At 42.7% G+C, this 18,646-nt stretch overlaps 1 protein-coding gene and 1 long non-coding RNA gene across 4 annotated transcripts in view; one reads left to right on the forward strand and one right to left on the reverse strand.

The window, feature by feature from the left end:
* Positions 1–1,993: 1,993 nt before the first annotated feature.
* RNFT1 (ring finger protein, transmembrane 1) lies at positions 1,994–11,019 on the reverse strand. Its single transcript, XM_058675618.1, has 9 exons — positions 10,849–11,019; positions 9,456–9,918; positions 9,178–9,254; positions 7,614–7,714; positions 5,974–6,127; positions 5,213–5,371; positions 4,644–4,709; positions 2,619–2,720; positions 1,994–2,204 (listed from the first exon to the last, which is right to left on the reverse strand). The coding sequence occupies exons 2-9, from the start codon at positions 9,859–9,861 to the stop codon at positions 2,070–2,072; spliced, it is 1,200 nt and encodes a 399-aa protein (XP_058531601.1). The 5' UTR covers positions 9,862–9,918; positions 10,849–11,019; the 3' UTR covers positions 1,994–2,069.
* Positions 11,020–11,054: 35 nt separating this feature from the next.
* Positions 11,055–18,646, forward strand: part of LOC131482333 (uncharacterized) — a 150,320-nt gene continuing 142,728 nt past the window's right edge. For all 3 annotated transcript variants that reach the window (XR_009246907.1, XR_009246906.1, XR_009246908.1), the window contains exons 1-2: positions 11,055–11,132; positions 17,534–17,785. This is a non-coding gene — a long non-coding RNA (uncharacterized LOC131482333). The remainder of the gene's footprint in view (positions 11,133–17,533; positions 17,786–18,646) is intronic.

The raw sequence follows: 18,646 nt of genomic DNA on the forward strand, positions 1-18,646 counted from the left end.
TGTGATAGGGTTGGATTAACTGTAGTAGACTGTTAGGCTTGCCTCTGAGGAGCATGTCTTCTGGGCTATTTTTTCACAGCTAAATTGTAATTCCAGATTGCTTTCTCACCTCTCCTGCTGTAAACCCAAACCGGATGGATGCTAGCTTGTGCATTTTCAAATATTTGTAGGACTCTTCAAAGCAGATAAAAGGGCTAAATGTATTGTAACGTAAGGAACAGAAATAACTTCTCACAGTCTGAGTGTTGGGGAAAGGGTCAGACCTCCTGTTCTTGTCAGTTGGTTAGGCAGAGAAACTTGTAACAGACTTGTGCAGGCATTGCTCAGAATCCTTTCTCCTCCATGTGCAATGTTAGCCTTTGTCAGTATTGCAAATCTGCTCTTTGACTCTTCATAACTTATTCCTACTGTCTTTTTCCTTGTGTACAAGAAATCTTATATTCTGTGTAATCTCCAAATTCTTCCATATCAAGGAGAAAAATGCCTTATTCTCTTTTCTGCCATAGTACACTAATATCCTGTAGCAGGCAAAACACAGCTATCCTGAGCTATGGCTATACCTGAGTGCAGGCTTTAACTTTCCAATTAATGAGGAGTCAAGCAAAATACCCTAAAACTTTCCGGAGAAGACTAGCTATAAGGTAAATTTTTTTCTAAAGTTTTAGGAAATTGGCCTTGGTTTTAAAAAATATTTTTTTAAACATTTATTTTTATTGAAAGGCAGATATATGGAGAGGAGGAAGATCTTCTGTCTGCTGATTCATACCCCAAGTGGCCACAAGGGCCACAGCTGAGCCAGTCTGTGGCCAGGAGCCTGGAGTCTGATCCGGGACTCCCATGTGATTGTAGGAACCTAAGACTTTGGGCCATCAACTGCCTTCCCAGGCCGCAAGCAGGGAACTGGATGGAAAGCAGGGACACCAGGACTAGAATTAGAATCGGCATCCATATGAGATCCTGGCACATGCAAGGCGAGGACTCTAGCCACTAGGCTACTGCAGCGGGCACTAAGATACATTCATTTTTATTGGAAAGGCAGATACACATAGAGAAGGAAAGACAGATTTTTCATCTGACTCCTCAAGTGGCCACAATAGCTGGAGCTAAGCTAATCAAAAGCCAGGACTCAGGAACCTCCCAGGTGGGTGTAGGGTCTCCAGGCTTTGGGCCATCCTCTACTGCTTTTGCAGGCCACTAGTAGGGAGTTGGATGGGAACTGGGGCGGCCGGGATTAGAACCGGCGCCCATATGGATCCCAGTGCATGAAAGTCGAAAACTTCAGCCACTAGGTTATTACTACACCAGGTCTGGAATTGGCCCTTTTTATCACACCTTCCAAATCATCAGAGACGCCAGCTCTTTATAACCCATGCAGATTCTTTTAATAGTTATTTCAAGATAGTTGATACAATTACACAAGAAACAAGACCAAGAACATTAAAGCTGGTGATAGGAAACAATGAAGTCCACAAATAGAATCATTTTAAATCATTTATTATTAACTCAGTGAATGCAAGATTAAAATATATCATCCTTTAAAAAATCTGATTCTTATAGGCAAAATATAGCATTTAGAACTTTCATTTAAAAATACAAGTTTTTTTGAAATTTAATAAAGTTTAGACGGGAATTATAAAAGTTGATGCTAAAGAAAATTCAGATAATATATACCTTAAAATATTATGAAAAATATTCTTTCTTCTGAAAAATAATGTCAAAAAAAGAATAGCTGAATTCCTGTAAGACCACTAATTTTAGTTTCCAGCTGGTGTCTTGGTAGCATCAGAAAGAAAATACATTTACTCGTTAACACTACAATCACCTGTCAAATAATTAAGATAGAATAAAAGTATATTCATTATAATGAGTAACAGGAATATTTTTTAAAATACAGAATTCTTTCATTTATTCTTTAGTCAAATTGGACTACACATGTAAGTCTTACCACACTGTTCTGAAACAGCTTGGAAACATTTTCCTTGTAACCCTGAAAAACCATTCTAACACCTTTATTAACAGTCAGTAATCAAATGAAATTAGTATTTTGTGGCCTTAACAGTTCATACACCTTAATATATCTGAAGGTGTGCTGATGTGGCTCCATCCTTCCATTTGTTGATACGATCTGAAATGACAGTTCTGCACAGCGGGCAGGTTTTCTCTCTGTTAAACCATAAAGCAATACACTCCTCACAAAATATATGCTGCAAAGGAATTAAGATATAGAGTTTATGCTTGATAAACACTTCAAATCCACTACATTATACACAAAGCTACTTTTTAGAGCTAGATGGGAGCTATGAGAACACTAATCCCTTCATTCTACAATCTAGAGTGAGAAAATCCAGAAAGAATAACACAAAAAGACAGTGGTGTTAGTGGTGGACCAACTTCTTGTGACTACACTATCCATTTGCTCAATGTTAAAAAATAAGCTCCTACCTATTTTAAATGTAATTGCTTCACAGTTTAGTTATGTTACCAGTGATTAGCTTAAGGCATAGGAAAGTGTTACACATTCTAGTAATAAATAATTACTAGATTTTTCTGCCTTACAGCAAATATAACTTTTTCAACTGCCAGAGAAATGGTATATTTAATTTGCTTTTAAAAATTACCTGACAGATGAGAAGAATTGGCTTCTGAAATTCAGCTTGACAAATTGAACAAATATCATCCACATCTGCGCACTGTCTCTTGCTGGCAGCCACTCCATAACTCTGTGAAGATAAAAAGGTTCTATTCATCTCGGAGTTTCTTTACTATTCCTGGAATACACAGGCCATGATGAACTTCTCAAATAACCATGAAGTTAGCTTTTTTACAAACTCTCCCTAAGGGTTTATTTCAAAGCTGAACCACAAAGGCCAAAGACTTCTTGACTGCATCAAGTAATACCTAGTAGGATTTTTTTAAAGATTTACTTGTCTTCTAATTGGAAAATCAGATATACAGACAGAAGGAGACACAAAGAGAAATATAGCTGAGCTGATCCAAAGCCAGGAGCTGCTTCTGGGTCACTCACGTGGTTGCAGGGTCCCAAGGCACTGGGTCGTCCTCTGCTTTCCCAGGCCATAAGCAGGGAGCTGGATGGGAAGTGGAACAGCCAGGATACAAACTGACACCCGTATGGGTTCCTGGCACATGTAAGGCAAGGACTTCAGACACTAGGCTACAGCACCAGGCCCCCTAATAGGATCTTGATAGATTTACACTAGATTTCAAATCAGAACAGTACATTAAATTCAGCACAAAAAACCTAGAGCTTTTGAAATGCAATTTTATCAAATCTGCATTTATATGTAATGTGACCCAGAACTGTCACCTCCCCTGACCTCCTGCCTTTGGCTTGGCCCACTGCTGACTGTTGAAGGTTTCTGGGTAGTGAACTGGTAGATGGAAGATTTGTGATCTCTCTTTGCCTTCAAACTGAATAAAATTTAGAAAAAGATCAGGTTTCTGTATAATGATCCAGGAAGTATACCTAAAGAAATCTCGGGGGCCCAACGGCGTGGTCTAGCGGCTAAAGTCCTCGCCTTGAAAGCCCCGGGATCCCATATGGGCGCCGGTTCTAATCCCGGCAGCTCCACTTCCCATCCAGCTCCCTGCTTGTGGCCTGGGAAAGCAGTCGAGGACGGCCCAATGCTTTGGGACACTGCACCCGCGTGGGAGACCCGGAAGAGGTTCCAGGTTCCCGGCATCGGATCGGCGCGCACCGGCCCGTTGCGGCTCACTTGGGGAGTGAATCATCGGACGGAAGATCTTCCTCTCTGTCTCTCCTCCTCTGTGTATATCTGGCTGTAATAAAATGAATAAATCTTTAAAAAAAAAAAAAAAATCTCGGAACATCCAAGAGCAGTCAAGCATAGGTAAAGTATGACTTATCTGACCATATCTGAAGTCCTAATCTCTATTTGTATTAATGTCTAGGGCTAGCAAAATCAACTCAGCACATACGATTTTTTAAGAGGCTGGTGATAATAAAGATCTCATAATTACATCTAGCATTGTCAGATGATCTCAGGACTAGCTTTCCTTCACGGCAGTGTCGGGAATACACTGCACATAGCAAAGCTGACAAACTTTTAAACATGACTCTTGGTACTAGGAATCCTTGAGGTTTCCAACTAGTAAATTAGCCTTCCGTGGTAATCTTTACAACTTGAACATCAACATAAATCATATAATAAGGTTTATAATGTTAACAATACAGTCTGAATTATTTGGTCCCATGCTGTGAACTTATAACTCAGTAATGGGAAAATACCATCCAATAAACAAACTGCCATGGCTACCGTGAGCTTTCTTCATAAGCACAGTACATTAGAGTCTAGGCATTTCCATAGAATAGGGGTTACTAAAGATACATGAATCTACCATTTATGGATTAAAAAGGATGCCAAGATTTTTAGAAAGATTTATCAACCTTTAAAAACGTTAATTTACTAAAGGGAGTAAGGAGCCATATTTGAATATATAAGCCTTGCAGTAATCAGCAAGCAGATGCCAAGAAACTGATGATCAATGAAGTCGAACTCCTAGAAAATAATCTCAGAGTATCATTTCATGGACTCCATAGTGATAAAACTGCTCAACTGAAAATCTTACCACAAATTTTTACCTTAACTGACAAAAGTACTTACGGGTCGTGTAAAAAATATTCTCAAAACCTGTCTGAAAGTTCTCAGATGTCCAAAAAAGTCCAAAAGCTGAAAGAGGAAATAGATAATTCAAGGTCTTAGCGGCTAAACCCAAAGATGACAGCTGAACCCTGTAACTTCAAATAATTTTTTGACTCAATGCTTATTCATATCACAATTAATCATTTCACTCTACACATATCTAAAATGACCATTTTACTTAATTTGTACATTTGAGGCAACTCATGAAACAGTACATTTACCGCATGTTTTTGCAATCTGATCAAGGCAAATATAAACTTGATTATGTCAAAGACAGCAACCTTATCTGGTTTACATGTTCCTAACATTTGAAGTTGATTGAGGGGAGTCAGCCATAGAGGAAGAAAGAGCAGATATTACATACTGACACAATAAAAATAACATCACTAGAATAAGATACATTTATAAGTAGACACCAAACTGGCCTTAATTTAATAAAAAATATAAAATAGCTAAGGAAAAGAGTAGTGTATCAAATCAGCAATAATCATAAATCATTATGCAATGACAAGATTTATAATGTTACCTACTTTTAAAATGAGGTAGAATAAAGCCAGCAGTATCCCAAGGCTCCATCTAGTCCCATTACCAAATTCCCCATAGCTTACAAAGTAACGAAACCAAACTGGTATGGGAACAAAAGTTCGGTAACACTGACATAATTCTTCTAAAAGCATGTACCAGTAACCCTAAAAAAGTAAACAGAAGACAAATAAACAGAGCTACCCCAGCTACTTAAATACATAGCACAAACACTTAATATGCAACTGAGAAACATTATGAATATATGATGCTGCAATAGAAACATAAATCTTGATAATGATGATGACAGACAACCTGGGCATGACTCACTGGAGGCACACCTGGTCAGCTTTCAGAGCATCTCTTATGAAAGTGAAAATGCTTTATGCATAAAAGTGAAGCTAGTATATTTTTTTTGCTAATTTAACAAATTTACATGGAATGCTTTATTGAATATGTAAAGCAATTGAATAACTGCATCCAGTGGATTACGAAATGTTAATGTCTGGGAGGAAAACAGCAGTACACATCTAAATAACTTCCTGCGTGATGTGGAGATAGATTTTTCAATTATTCTGAAGCAAATTTAATTCTGGTTTTATCTAAGCAGGTTAATGTTTAGGTTCAAGCCCTTGAGCAAATGTTTGCCAGGCTGAACAGATAACTAGATTAGGTTACCCAGCAAACAAAGATTATAAGAGAATTGAAGACCAAATATCACTAGTGTGGTCTGCTAATATCGTTCATGTAGGGCATGTGAGTTTCTTACCTTGGATTTAAATGGCAGGATGAAAGAAGGCACCAGTAAAATAAGGCACTTGAAGCCCATGAAGAGGAATTTCAGAATGAAGTCTGTAATTCCAACAATCCAAAGAACTTCCCAGAAGCTCAAATTATCCAAAGTAGGATTTAAAAAAATTAAGCTACCAAAAGAAAAACATCAAAATTTACCTATGTAACACACAAAGGTAGCGTATTGATAAACAGTTTTAAATTGCTACTTAAATATTTTGTTTGACAGGCAGATATAGGATTTGGGCAAGAGTCTAATTGTAAAGAACTTTCTAAATGTTTGAATTTAAAGAAAGTTCCTATCTTGTCATGGTTGATACCTTTCTAGTCTTTAAACTAAGACTAATCCTGGGTGACTGCCACTCCCTTCAACCGATTGCAAGGAGAACTGCATCCCCTCCTTTCCACTGAAAGGGTTTTGTCAACATCACCAGTTACCCTATATTGTTCTACAAGTCCCTTCTCTTTTCCCGTTTTCTTTTTTTTAAAAAAGATTTATTTATTGTTACTGGAAAGTCAGATATACAGAGAGGAGGAGAGACAGAGAGGAAGATCTTCTGTCCCATGATTCACTCCCCAAGTGACCACAACGGCCGGTGCTGCGTTGATCTGAAGCCAGGAGCCGGGAGCCTCTTCCAGGTCTCCCACATGGGTGCAGGGTCCTAGGGTTTGGGCCATCTTCGACTGCTTTCCCAGGCCACAAGCAGGGAGCTGAATGGGAAGTGGGGCCGCCAGGATTAAAACCAGCGCCCATATGGGATCCCAACACATTCAAGGTGAGGACTTTAGCTGCTTGGCCACCACGCCCCCCGCCCCCCTCCCCCCCGTTTTCTTATAATTCTACCAGCACTTTGGGGCCTGTCACTGATGGTTTCTCAGGCTCCTTGCTGCTGCTGCTCTGACTGGCTATGCTGCTGTCCTGTGCGGTCCTTCTCCTCAGCTGCACTTTCTTTACCTAATGGATTCTGTCCAGTTCTATGGTTTTTAAGTATCAGCCATATGCTGTTAAAACCAGAAATTTTACTTTTAATTAGCTCATGACATATCTTGAACCACTTAACAATTCTTGGCTTTTCAAACTCAAGTTTAAAATAAAATGGATTTTCCCATAAAGATAGATGTTTCCCTCATCTTTCTGAGCTCAGTAAAAATGGCACCATCATCCAGCCAGTTACCAAGACTAAAAGCCCAAAGGCCATTCCTGCTTCACCTACCCTTGCCCAGTCCAATCCTGAATGCACTGACTCCACCTCCAGATTTTTCCAAATCTCCAACTCTATTGAAACCAGGACTTCTAATTCTCTACTCAAAGTTAAACATTGAGAACACTCCAATATGACATGAACACAAACCAATTACTGTCTTAGGCTTCTCCTTCTAAAACAAATACAAAGGGAGATGACCAAAGGGTACTTCATGATGTTCATTTAAAAAATCAGGAATCAAATATTAAGCACCTGTTATGTGCCGAAGCACAGGGGATACAAATCTGAATGACTTACTTAAAGCTCAGTCATGATAGTACACAGTAAAAGCTGAGCCACAGTACAGTACATGGGTGCAAGTAAGAGGAATACAAAGTACTATGGACTATGTAACTACATAAAATGCAATTACCTGTAATAGAGTGTCTGAGATTGAAAGGTGTAATATAAAAGAACAGATGATCCTCCTAAGAATACCAGTAGCCAGGCACACTGAATCTTTGAGGATCTTTCCTGAAAAATACAGAGTTTTTACATGTTACTCTGGATAATATCAGAATTTTAAATGTCATATTTTTTACTTTAATGACTGATTCTTTAATTTGGAGTATCTTCCAGATTCTCAGTAAAAATACTTAGTTTCTGTAAATGTATATCATCACTATAGTCACATTATTTTTTTTTTTAAAGATTTACTTATTTTTTTTTTAAGATTTATTTTATTTTTATTACAAAGTCAGATATACTGAGAGGAGGAGAGATAGAGAGGAAGTGGAGCTGCCGGGACCAGAACCAGCAGCCATATGGGATCAAGGCGAGGACCTTAGCCACCAGGCCACGCCGCCGAGCCCAATATAGTCACATTATTTTAACTTTGGTGAATAAGATGGAAATGTATTAAAAACAAATTTTTAAAAAATACTGGTTTGTTCACTGTATGAGAAACACTACCTGAATGATAGCACACTGTGCCATTAGCCTCCTCTGTTGCTCTGCCCACAGAACAATTTCAAAAATGCAGATATGTTAACCTATGCTTATAATGTTTAAATTTTCTTTTTATTCAGTAGGCATTTAGTAAGGTTGCTTTTAATCTTTTAATTTGATGTTTTAATTACTAGTTTAATTAAAAGTTTCACAGGTTGAACATCATAATGTAAAAATCTTGACACTTAATTCTGAGCACTGAAATGACCTCAGTGGAGATGCGTATCTTGTCATGTATGGTGGGTCCCATACAGAATGCAGGCATGCTAGTACTGTCATGCCACATGTAAAAGATACACAGTAAATAAGCTTCAGGTTTAGACTTGGGTCCCATTCCGAAGCTATTTTATTACATATATGCAGATAGGAAAAAAGCCAAAAGGTGTGACACTTCTGGTTCCTAGGATTTCAGATAAGGGACAGTAAACTAAAGTAGTTTTAGATGATTAGTTTGAATTTTTGTTTCATGGGTTCTGTGGATATTCAGGTCACAATGTCTGAATGATCCTTTAGGTAGAAATACTCCTTCAAAAGTAACTTATGTGAAAAAAATCTATAAAGTCTCCCAGTTTTTCAATGATTCATGTGACTGGGACTCTTATGGAAAAACCCTTTGAGTTTAATTTTCTTTAATAAATAGCTAAGTAACTTTGTTTAATGATACACTTTGTTTAAGCCTTACAGTGCAACAAGGAAGAGTTTTTAATGATGACAGTATGTTCAGATTAAGTCATAAAACATGAAGGCACTTGCCAAACCAGATCAATCGGTTTGTTCTACCTCCTTTAATCTTTTCGTTTGTCAGTAACTAAACAGACAAAAAAAAAAAGAGGTGAAACAACTCAGAACAGGTAATGAATGAGTGTATTAGCAAAATGTAATATAGCATAGATTGAGGCATATACTATTTCTCACAAGTTATTTCTTATTTGTATCAACATTATTTCTCTGTAACGCTATATAAAGTTATTTTTAGTTATTATACTTACTCTTAGAAAAACCTGATTTACAATGCTTTTGTTTGCATACATAAAAGTTGTTAGCAGCCCAATTCCAAGAGAAATTCCTGTTAGAAAACAAGGTTCAGTTAATTGAAAGAAAAAAAAAAGGCTGTATAAGCTAACAGTGACATGGATTAAAAAGAAACACAATATTAAAAAAATAACAGAAAATGTGTAACTGAAATGTACAGGTGAAGGTAGATTATCCACAAACAAAATGAACTGAAATGGGACATTTAAAAAGTCGGTATTTCACTATGCCCTACCTGTTATATGCTGCATAACAAGCTTAATACCCAGAATCAAAATGTATGGAAGACTTTTTTGCAACCACTTGAAGAGAGCGCGGAATTCGGAGAAGGAACCGCTTCCCTGTTCTCCCGCCTCGGCCGCATGATCCTCTGGCGGCCTTGCCTCGCTGTGCGAGTGACTCCGGAAGCGACTGTGGACACAGCCTTGGCTACAGCTATGGGCACCAGCTGTTCTCACAGTCCTGGAGCTTTGATTTCCGACAGATTCTTTGGGTGTGGAGTTCATCTGGATGTGCACATCTCCAGAATGAAGACAGGAACCATCCCCGGTCCGTCCTGTGTGGACACAGTGGGAGCCCGGGGCTTCCTCCGAGCCTGCAGTGCCTACAGGACTGTGCAGGTGGTTGTAACCAGCTTGCATGGCCGGGGAACGCTTTTTCTCTGATCCAGATCTCTTTCTGCTTCAAGGTTCTGGCTCCTAAAAGAGTAGAAAGCATTCCAAGTAAACAGCTGAATACAGGCTCACTCGGCTTGTTTCAGTCACTACAGGACAGGCCGATGATCACAGCAGATGAATTTTCGGGTGACTGGTCTACCAGATTCTTCCCTGCGGCCTTCATGCCAAGGCTTGGCTGCCCTATAGAAATGAGCTCTCAGGGAACTTCCGAGGCCACCGGTTCGGTGGTGACAGAACGCCATGCAGCTGGGGGTCAAGCAGGCACTCAGGATATGAACACTGTGCAGGCCGAGACGTTGCCCAGTGTTGTAGATTCTGCACCACAGAATCTTCACAAGAGTTAAGTCTTATTTCTTTTACAAGTAGTTTTTTAAAATGACCTTCTAATGCCATGTTCAGTATCATCCTAACATATCACTTGGGTGAACTACGAATCCCGTTCCACTCTGAAAGTGTCCCCAAAGCTAGGTAGGCTTCCAATCAATGGCGCCATCAAGAATATGAGCCAAATATCTTTAAAAATTGGAAACCTTGGGGAGTCGGCATGCAATCGCCAGGTGACTCTATACCCAGGATAGCCAGTGACACAATCCGTGCGTGGACGCCTCCGCCATCGGCAAGGAGGCTGCTGCACTTTCGGGTCCCGCCCACGGCCGGGCCAGGTTGGAACATCGCTGGCGTCCGGCTTTTCGTGCCTACCAAGGCCGCCGCGCCACGGGCGCCGTCGAGGTCCTCAAACCCCCCCGAGCGGACGCCGCACGCGGCAGTTTCAGTGTCCCTTCTACATATAAAAACCCAGACTCCTCTCCCACTGCTCCGTACACAGCCAAGGAAGGGAGGAAATAAAGTAATAGCGTTTCCCGGAACCCCGGAGGACACAGCTCTCCACCCACGCCCGAGCCCCCCGGCCCCAGCGGCCTCCGCCGCGCGCTTTCCCCCACGCGGCCTGACCTTTCGTGACCAGGAGCGGATCGAGGCCTCGGTGGCGACAGCTGCAGCAGCGGCACTCGCCGCCTTCAGCCGCTCGGCCAAAGCCATCAGCTTCCAACTCCGCGGCCAGCAGCTGCGGGGCGGCCTGACGGCGGCGCGCGCGCTCCCCCGGCCGTCCGCGAGCCCGCCTCTGCCCACCCCCCGCGCCGCGCCACGCACAGGCCCGGCCGCGCGGCCGCGGGAAGCTGTTGGCCACGGAGGGCGGAGGGGCTGCGCCTGGAGGCGCTGGACGCGGAGTTGCTGTGGTACGTGTGTGTGTGAGCCTGTCAGTCGCCCCACGGCGCCAAGACCCTGCCCACTCTGAGGGGGAGCCGTGGACGCTTCGAGAGCCCCGCCCCGGAGGCGGGGACTTGAGTCGCGGTCGTCCCGGCCCCGGGCCGTGTGGCCGGGAGCGCCGAGAAACTAGGAGACCCGTTGGCTGGAGCTGGCGCGTCCGCGGGAGCGCGGGGCGGGGCGGGCGCGCCGGGTCTTCCTGGTTCCTGAGCGGCGGGCGGCGGGCGGCGGGCGGCGGGCGGCGGGCGCACGAGCCGGAGGCGCGTGGTTTTGTTCTCTTCCCCGGGAGGACGCCTTGGGGACGGGCCCGCCGAGAACCTGAGGGCGGAGTGCACCCAGCACCAGCTGGAAGGGAAGCGCCCCTCCTGTGTGCGGTGGTGATGGTGGTGGGGCTTTCTGACCTTGGGGGAATTCTACTTGTCTAAAACCGTTACAGGGCTCTGAAGAGAAAGTTTAAGGGGAAAATAACAAAACCCAACCCAATCCTGCCGTATTACATCGGCAGCGTATTCCCCTGCGTGGTGCGAAGCAGGAGCTCGAGCCCAGCGTGCGCGTTGTAAGGTGGGCGAACGCCACACGTGTCCCCTGACTGGAAACCCTAAAACGAATGCTCTTGTCCGACCTAGTTCGCTGCTGTGTTTAGTTTTTTGAGACTGCCGCGCTATGGAATTGGTAACACCTGATTTTCTCCAGAGCGTCCACTCAGTTACCCACTTTGAACCTTACCCTCAGAAAGGTGGATGTGTCGTTAATGTAAAACCACTGTTAGGTTAGCTTTTCTCTGGTAAAGACGCCGGCTGCTGCTGCTGCTTTTTCGCTTCTCTTTTTGGAGGGGTTGTTTGTTTGTTTGTTTTACTTGGCTGAGCCTGACTGACAACCTGAACCTCGTGACGATTTATTTTTTCATAGTAAGACTGAGAGCCAGGCTGTGAACTGTAGTGAATTTTCTAAGGAAACTTTCTCACTCTCTGCTATTCTAACCATGGTGTAGCTATTTGTTTTTCTTTGTTTTAAAGATATTTATTTTTTTCGAAAGGCAGATACACACAGAGAAGGAGAAATAGAAATCCGTCCACTGGGTTACTCCCCAAGTGGCTACAACAGCCAGAGCTGAGCTGATCCGAAGCCAGGAGCCTGGAGCTCTTCCAGGTCTCCCAGGTTGGTGCAGGGTCCCAAGGCTTTGGGCCGTCCTCAGCCGCTTTGTCAGGCCACAAGCAGGGAGCTGGGTGGGGAATGGAGCAGCTGGGATGTGAAATGGCACCCATGAAGGATTGTGGTGCTTACAAGAGGAGGAGTTTGACAAGTTGAGCCATTGTATCTGGCCCAGTATTTCTGTTTCAAACTTTAAAATATGTGAATGTTCAGGAAATGGGAAAAAAGACTCAATACATTTTTTATTTATTATTTTTAATTCATTAATTACATTGTATTATGTGACACAGTTTCATAGGTACTTGGATTCTCCCCACCCCTCCCCAAACCCTCCCACCATGGTGGATTCCCCCACCTTGTTGCATAACCACAGTTCAAGTTCAGTTGAGATTCCCCCATTGCAAGCATATACCAAACATAGAGTCCAGCATCTTATTGTCCAGTCAAGTTCAACGGCTTCTTAGGTATACCCTCTCTGGTCTGAAGACAGAGCCAGCAGAGTATCATCCCAGTCAATTGAAAGCTCCAACATACCATCAGCAAAAATTTACATCATTATAGAATTAATTGACATAGTAATGAGTAACCAATATGTTAAAAGTAAATGCGAGTTCTTAACCACCTTCTGTGACCACCTCATTGACATTTCAATTTTAGTTTATACACAACATATAACATACATAACATAACATGTTATACATAACATCATATCATCTTAAATTAAGGCAAACATGTGGTATTTAACCTTTTGGGATTGGCTCATTTCCCTTAGCATTATGGTTTCCAGTTTGGCCCATTTGGCCACAAAGAACTGCATTTTGGTTTTTTTAATAGCTGAGTAGTATTCCATGGAGTAGATGAACCATAGCTTTCTTATCCAATCCTCTGTTGATGGGCATTTTGGTTGCTTCCATGTTTTTGCAATTACTGATTGTGCTGCTATGAGCATAGGAGTGCATGTTGGTTTCTCATAAAACAATTGTTCTGGATATATTCCTAGGAGTGCTATTGCTGGATCATACGGTATGTTGATTTTGGGTTGTTTAAATGTTCTCCATACTGATTTCCATAGAGGCTGTACCAGCCTGCAGCCCCACCAGCAGTGGAGTAGGGTTCCCTTTTCCCAGCAACCTCGCCAACAAGTGTTGTTGGTGCTTTTATTCATGTGGGCCAGTCTTACTGGCGTTAGGTGGTACCTCATTGATGTTTTAATTTGGATTTCCCTTATTGCCAGGGAACTTGAGCATTTTTTCATATGTTTATTTGCCATTTGGGTTTGTTCCTTTGTGAAGTGTCTGCCCATTTCCCGTGCCCATTTCTTGAGTGGCTTGTTTGTTTTGACATTTTGGTTGTTTTGTAGTTCTTTGTATATTCTGGAGATTAGCCCTCTATTACCTACGTAGTGCGCGAAGATCTTCTCCCATTCTGTGGGTTGCTTTTTTACTTTGTTGATTATTTCCCTTGCTGTACAGAAGCTTCTTAGTTTGATGAGGTCCCATTTGTTTATTTTGGTCCTGATTTCTATTGCCTTTGGTGTCCTTTTTAGGAAGTCGGGACCTACCCCTAGATCTTGCAGAGTATTTCCAACATTTTCTTCCAAAAGTTTAAAGGTTTTGGGATGTGGGTTTAGATCTGTTATCCATTTAGATTTTTTTTAAACTTTTTTTGGAAGATTTATTATTATTGGAAAGCCGGATATACAGAGAGGAGGAGAGACAGAGAGGAAGATCTTCCATCCTATGTTTCACTCCCCAAGTGAGCCGCAACGGGCCGGTGCTGTGCCGATCCGAAGCCGGGAACCAGGAGCCTCCTCCGGGTCTCCCATGTGGGTGCAGGGTCCCAATGCATTGGGCCGTCCTCAGCTGCTTTCCCAGGCCACAGGCAGGGAGCTGGATGGGAAGTGGAGGTGCCGGGATTAGAACCGGTGCCCATATTGGATCCCGGGGCGTTCAAGGCGAGGACTTTAGCCGCTAGGCCACGCCGCCAGGCCCTATCCATTTAGATTTGATCTTAGTGTATGGTGAGAGATGTGGGTCTTTTTGTTTCTGCAGGCTATTAACCAGTTGTCCCAACAGCATTTATTGAACAGACCTTCCCATTTGCCTGGATTGTGTTTGTCTTTTTGTCGAAGATTATTTGGCTGTATCTGTGTGGGTTCCCTTCTGGTGTTTCTATTCTGCTCCATTGATCTTCCTCTCTATCTTTGTGCCAGTACCAGGCAGTTTTGATAACCACTGCCGTATAGTATGTCCAGAGGTCCTGAACTGTGATTCCCCCTGCTAATTTCCTATTCTTCAGGATGGTTCTAGCTATCCGTGGTTTTTTGTGTTTCCAGATGAACCTTTGGATCATTGTTTCCAGTTACATGAAAAATGTTTTGGGCAATTTGATTGGGATTGCGTTGAATGTATATATTGCTTTTGGCAGTATAGACATTTTAATGATATTGATTTTATCTATCCAGGAGCATGGGATGTTACTCCATCTTTTGAGGTCTTGTTCAATTTCTTTTTTAAGTAGTTTGTAGTTTTCTTCAAATGGGTCTCCATTCAAAATAACAGAGAAACGTATGAAATATCTGGGAATAAATCTAACCAAAAATGTAGGAGACTCAATACATTTTGTAGCTTTGGTATACCTGATGTGAAGTCCATATTCTCATGTTGGTATATTCATAGCACATTGAGAGTGCATATTGGAACTCTAAAAGCTTTTGGTGAAATTAATTTTGCATGATTTGGGGGTTTGGAGTTTGATTGGCATTGAATGTCATCCAAGGACTGTACAGAATGTTGGAGAGAGACATAAAAAAAGACTTAGTAGCCATCCACAGTGAAGTGAGTAGTTAGGTCTGCAGCAAATAATTATAGTGCATTGCAGTAATACTGTAATTGAAGGTTGTATGAGATGCAGTGGAAGCAAGAAGTAGGAGTGTTTAACTTTGTTAGACAAGAAACACTTCATTAAATTTGTGCTATGTAAGATGGATCCAGAAAAGTACATTGAAATTTGCCTGAACAGAAGAACTAACACAGCATTCCAGTTCAAAACAACGTATATATAGAAACCACGGTAGTGAAATGTCATGGCCCCTTACAGGCTGCATTTTTTTTTTGTCTTCAGAGGAGTGAGTGGCAACAAAGGAATAGCAAGAGATGAGACAAGTAGGGGCCAGAAAATGAAAAATTTTTTACAAGTTTATTTTAGTATTTTTTTTCTCATGACCCAAGGAAAGCCATTGGCTTCTCAGTTATAGAGTTATGAGACCAGAGTCTTTGTAGAAAATCTAGCTGTTAACAGATAATAGCAGTATAAGCTCAACTGGGAGACTGTTGTTCAATAGTTCCTGAGATAAAGTCTTGAGCTTGTCACTGAAGTGGAATGCAAGAGAAAGAGTGAGATTGGAGAGGGTTGAGTGTGAGAGGTGGTTGTAGGGGTGCCTCCCACCCTCCCCACCACCCAGACCATCCACACCCACCTGTATGCATACCCCTTGGCATTGTTGGCCCAGGCTATTTTATACATCCACATGACTTGCTTTGGGCGTTGTGATAACAGAAGGTAGATTCTTGCACAGTGTGATGTACATTTACTCCTGGGACCCCTTTTGCCACTGATCAAGTTGAAGACTTGCTCTTTGCATGCTAGTCATGGCTAAATGAGACCAAAATCAAGAGCTCGAAGTCCAAACCATTAGCTGCTGCCTTCATCTGCAACCTCCCAGGGTGTCCCTGACCAGAAAGTGGGATTTAGGGGTGAAGGTCAGGCTTGAATCCAGACCCCGTATGCCTATGGGCATCCCCAATGGTAAGGACTCTATATGATTGTTTCAAAGTCTTGGAAGATTCTGTCATCTGTTTTGTCTTAGCGCTTGTATAGATTCATTTTACCTTTTTGATTTTACCCTCTTTTTTTTTTCCTGCCACTGTTAAATAACACCAGTTTGTATTCTGAACATTCTGAATACTGTTTGTTAAACACCCACAGAGCATTGCATTTTGTTTTTGCCCTCAGCAGCCAGTCATCCTGAGTATATTGAGGTTTCAAGGTTTGTCTCCTCCCTGCTCACCATGGGTCCCAAGGTCAAGGCAGTCTTCAAAGTCTGCACTCTGCTGTTTCTGGTCTGTCCTCCCTCTGTGTTCCTCAGGATTCACCCTGGACGGGTGCCATGTCACCTCTGAAGGCCTGTTCTCTGCTGCTTTTCACCTCAACAACAACGCTGCACAGATGTGACTTCTGATGTGGGAGTCAGCCTCTGCCTGGCTTTCTCCCACAGGCCTGTGCCCTAGAGCTATACAGAAGGGGTTTCCTGTGAGTTGCTTGTGTGCAGCCTCAGACAAGCGGTAGGAAAGGGGGCCTGGCATGGTAGCCTAGCAGCTAAAGCCCTTGCTTTGAACACGCCGGGATCCCATATGGGCGCCGGTTCTAATCCCGGCAGCTCCTGCTTCCCATCCAGCTCCCTGCTTGTGGCCTGGGAAAACAGTCGAGGATGGCACAATGCCTTGGGACCCTGCACCCACGTGGGAGACCTGGAGGAAGCTCCTGGCTGCTGGCTTCAGATCGGTGCAATTCTGGCTGTTGTAGCCACTTGGGGAGTGAATCAATGGATGGAAACTCTCCCTCTCTCCACCTCTGTATATCTGACTTTCCAATAAAAATGAAATCTTAAAAAAAAAAAAAAAAACAGAGAGAGAGATAGGGAAGGCAGTGGGAGTTTCTGCTTTCTGTCCACTCTGGAGTCCCTCAGACATGTTCTTTTAGTTCCTTTACCTCCAAGACCAGATTTCATGGAGTTTTAGCCACCACACTGCTGTTGGCAGTGCATCGTGGGTCCACACCCATGAAGAAAACACACACTCACATGTAAAGGGAGATTCATTCTGGTGGCAGCCCCTTGTCCAAGTCTGACGCTGCTTTTGTTTGCTTGTCAGTGTCCGTGTATTTAAGCTGGAGTATGTCATCAGCAGTACAGATAAGCTTTGTCTAGGTTTCCTCCCGTGTATTAAATATCAGCAGGACAACTTTTTAAAATTACTATGCCCAGTTCTTAGCATATAGTAAATAGCCAACCAGTACTTGTTGAACAGATGATTAAGTTAGGCACCTCTCAGACCTCCTTTTGCTTGACATTTTTGTAGCATCTGTAGGGTAGGTGATTCCTGCTTGCCAGACTGTCCTCCCCAGCTTCTGTGTAATTCTGATTTCCCCATTTCTTTGACAGGAGAGTTGCTACCTCTTTGGAAATGTACAGCTTCAGAAATGACAATGGGTGACACCACAGCTACGTTGGCACATGGACAGCCTTGGAGATGAGGACAGTGAATGTCCACCAGCATTTCATCCTCCCGGAAGAGATGTGTGGTCAGCACTGCTTTGTTCCCCTATTGTTGCTTCTTGCGACTCGTCTTCCCATTTATTCAGTTCCTCGTGATCTTATTATATAACCTCTTGCTGAAGTATGATTTTCAAAAAGGTAAGATCATGACTCCTTTGCAAATGTAAAGAACGAGGTGTCATTTTTTTTTACCCCTAACTCATTAATGAGAGAACATGTAAGGTGTTAAGACTGATTCAGAGACAGTTTTAAGGAACAGAATTTATGTAGTCAGAGACATGCTGAAATAAACTTGCTAATAGATGCAAATTCCTGCAAGGCATGAGATATAATATTTGGAGTTCTGTCTTCACCAGATGGAAAACAAATCTCTGCTAGATTTCTATTTGTATTTCCAAGGACAGGAATCATTTGCATTGCTGTGACAGTAATTATTTATATTGTAGTCAGTTTTTTTAAATTTTTAAGAAGATGTGTTTTTTTTTTTTAAAGATTTATTTATTTTTATTAGAAAGGCGGATATACAGAGAAGAGGAGAGACAGAGAGGAAGATCTTCCATCCAATAATTCACTCCCCAAGCGCCTGTAGTGGCTGGAGCTGAGCCAATCTGAAGCCAGCAGCCAGGAGCTCTTCTGGGTCTCCTACACATGGGTGCAGGGTCCCAAGGCTTTGGCCCGTCCTCAACTGCTTTCCCAGGCCACACGCAGGGCGCTGGATGGGAAGTGGAGCTGCCGGGATTAGAACCAGATTCCATATGGGATCTTGGCTCGTGCAAGGCGAGGACTTCAATCACTACGCTATCGCGCCAGGCCCAAAGATTGATTTTTTAACATTGATTTGAAAGATCAGGAGCTGGGAGCTCCATCCGGATCTCCCACACAGAAGGCAGCAGCCTAAGTACTTGGACCATCCTCCGTTGCTTTCCCAGGTGCATCAGCAGGGAGCTGGATCAGAAGCAGAACAGCGGAGAACAAAACTGTGCTCCAGCATGCAGTGCT

Source organism: Ochotona princeps, chromosome 17 (genome assembly GCF_030435755.1).
Source record: "Ochotona princeps isolate mOchPri1 chromosome 17, mOchPri1.hap1, whole genome shotgun sequence".
Classification (NCBI taxonomy): Eukaryota; Metazoa; Chordata; class Mammalia; order Lagomorpha; family Ochotonidae; genus Ochotona; species Ochotona princeps.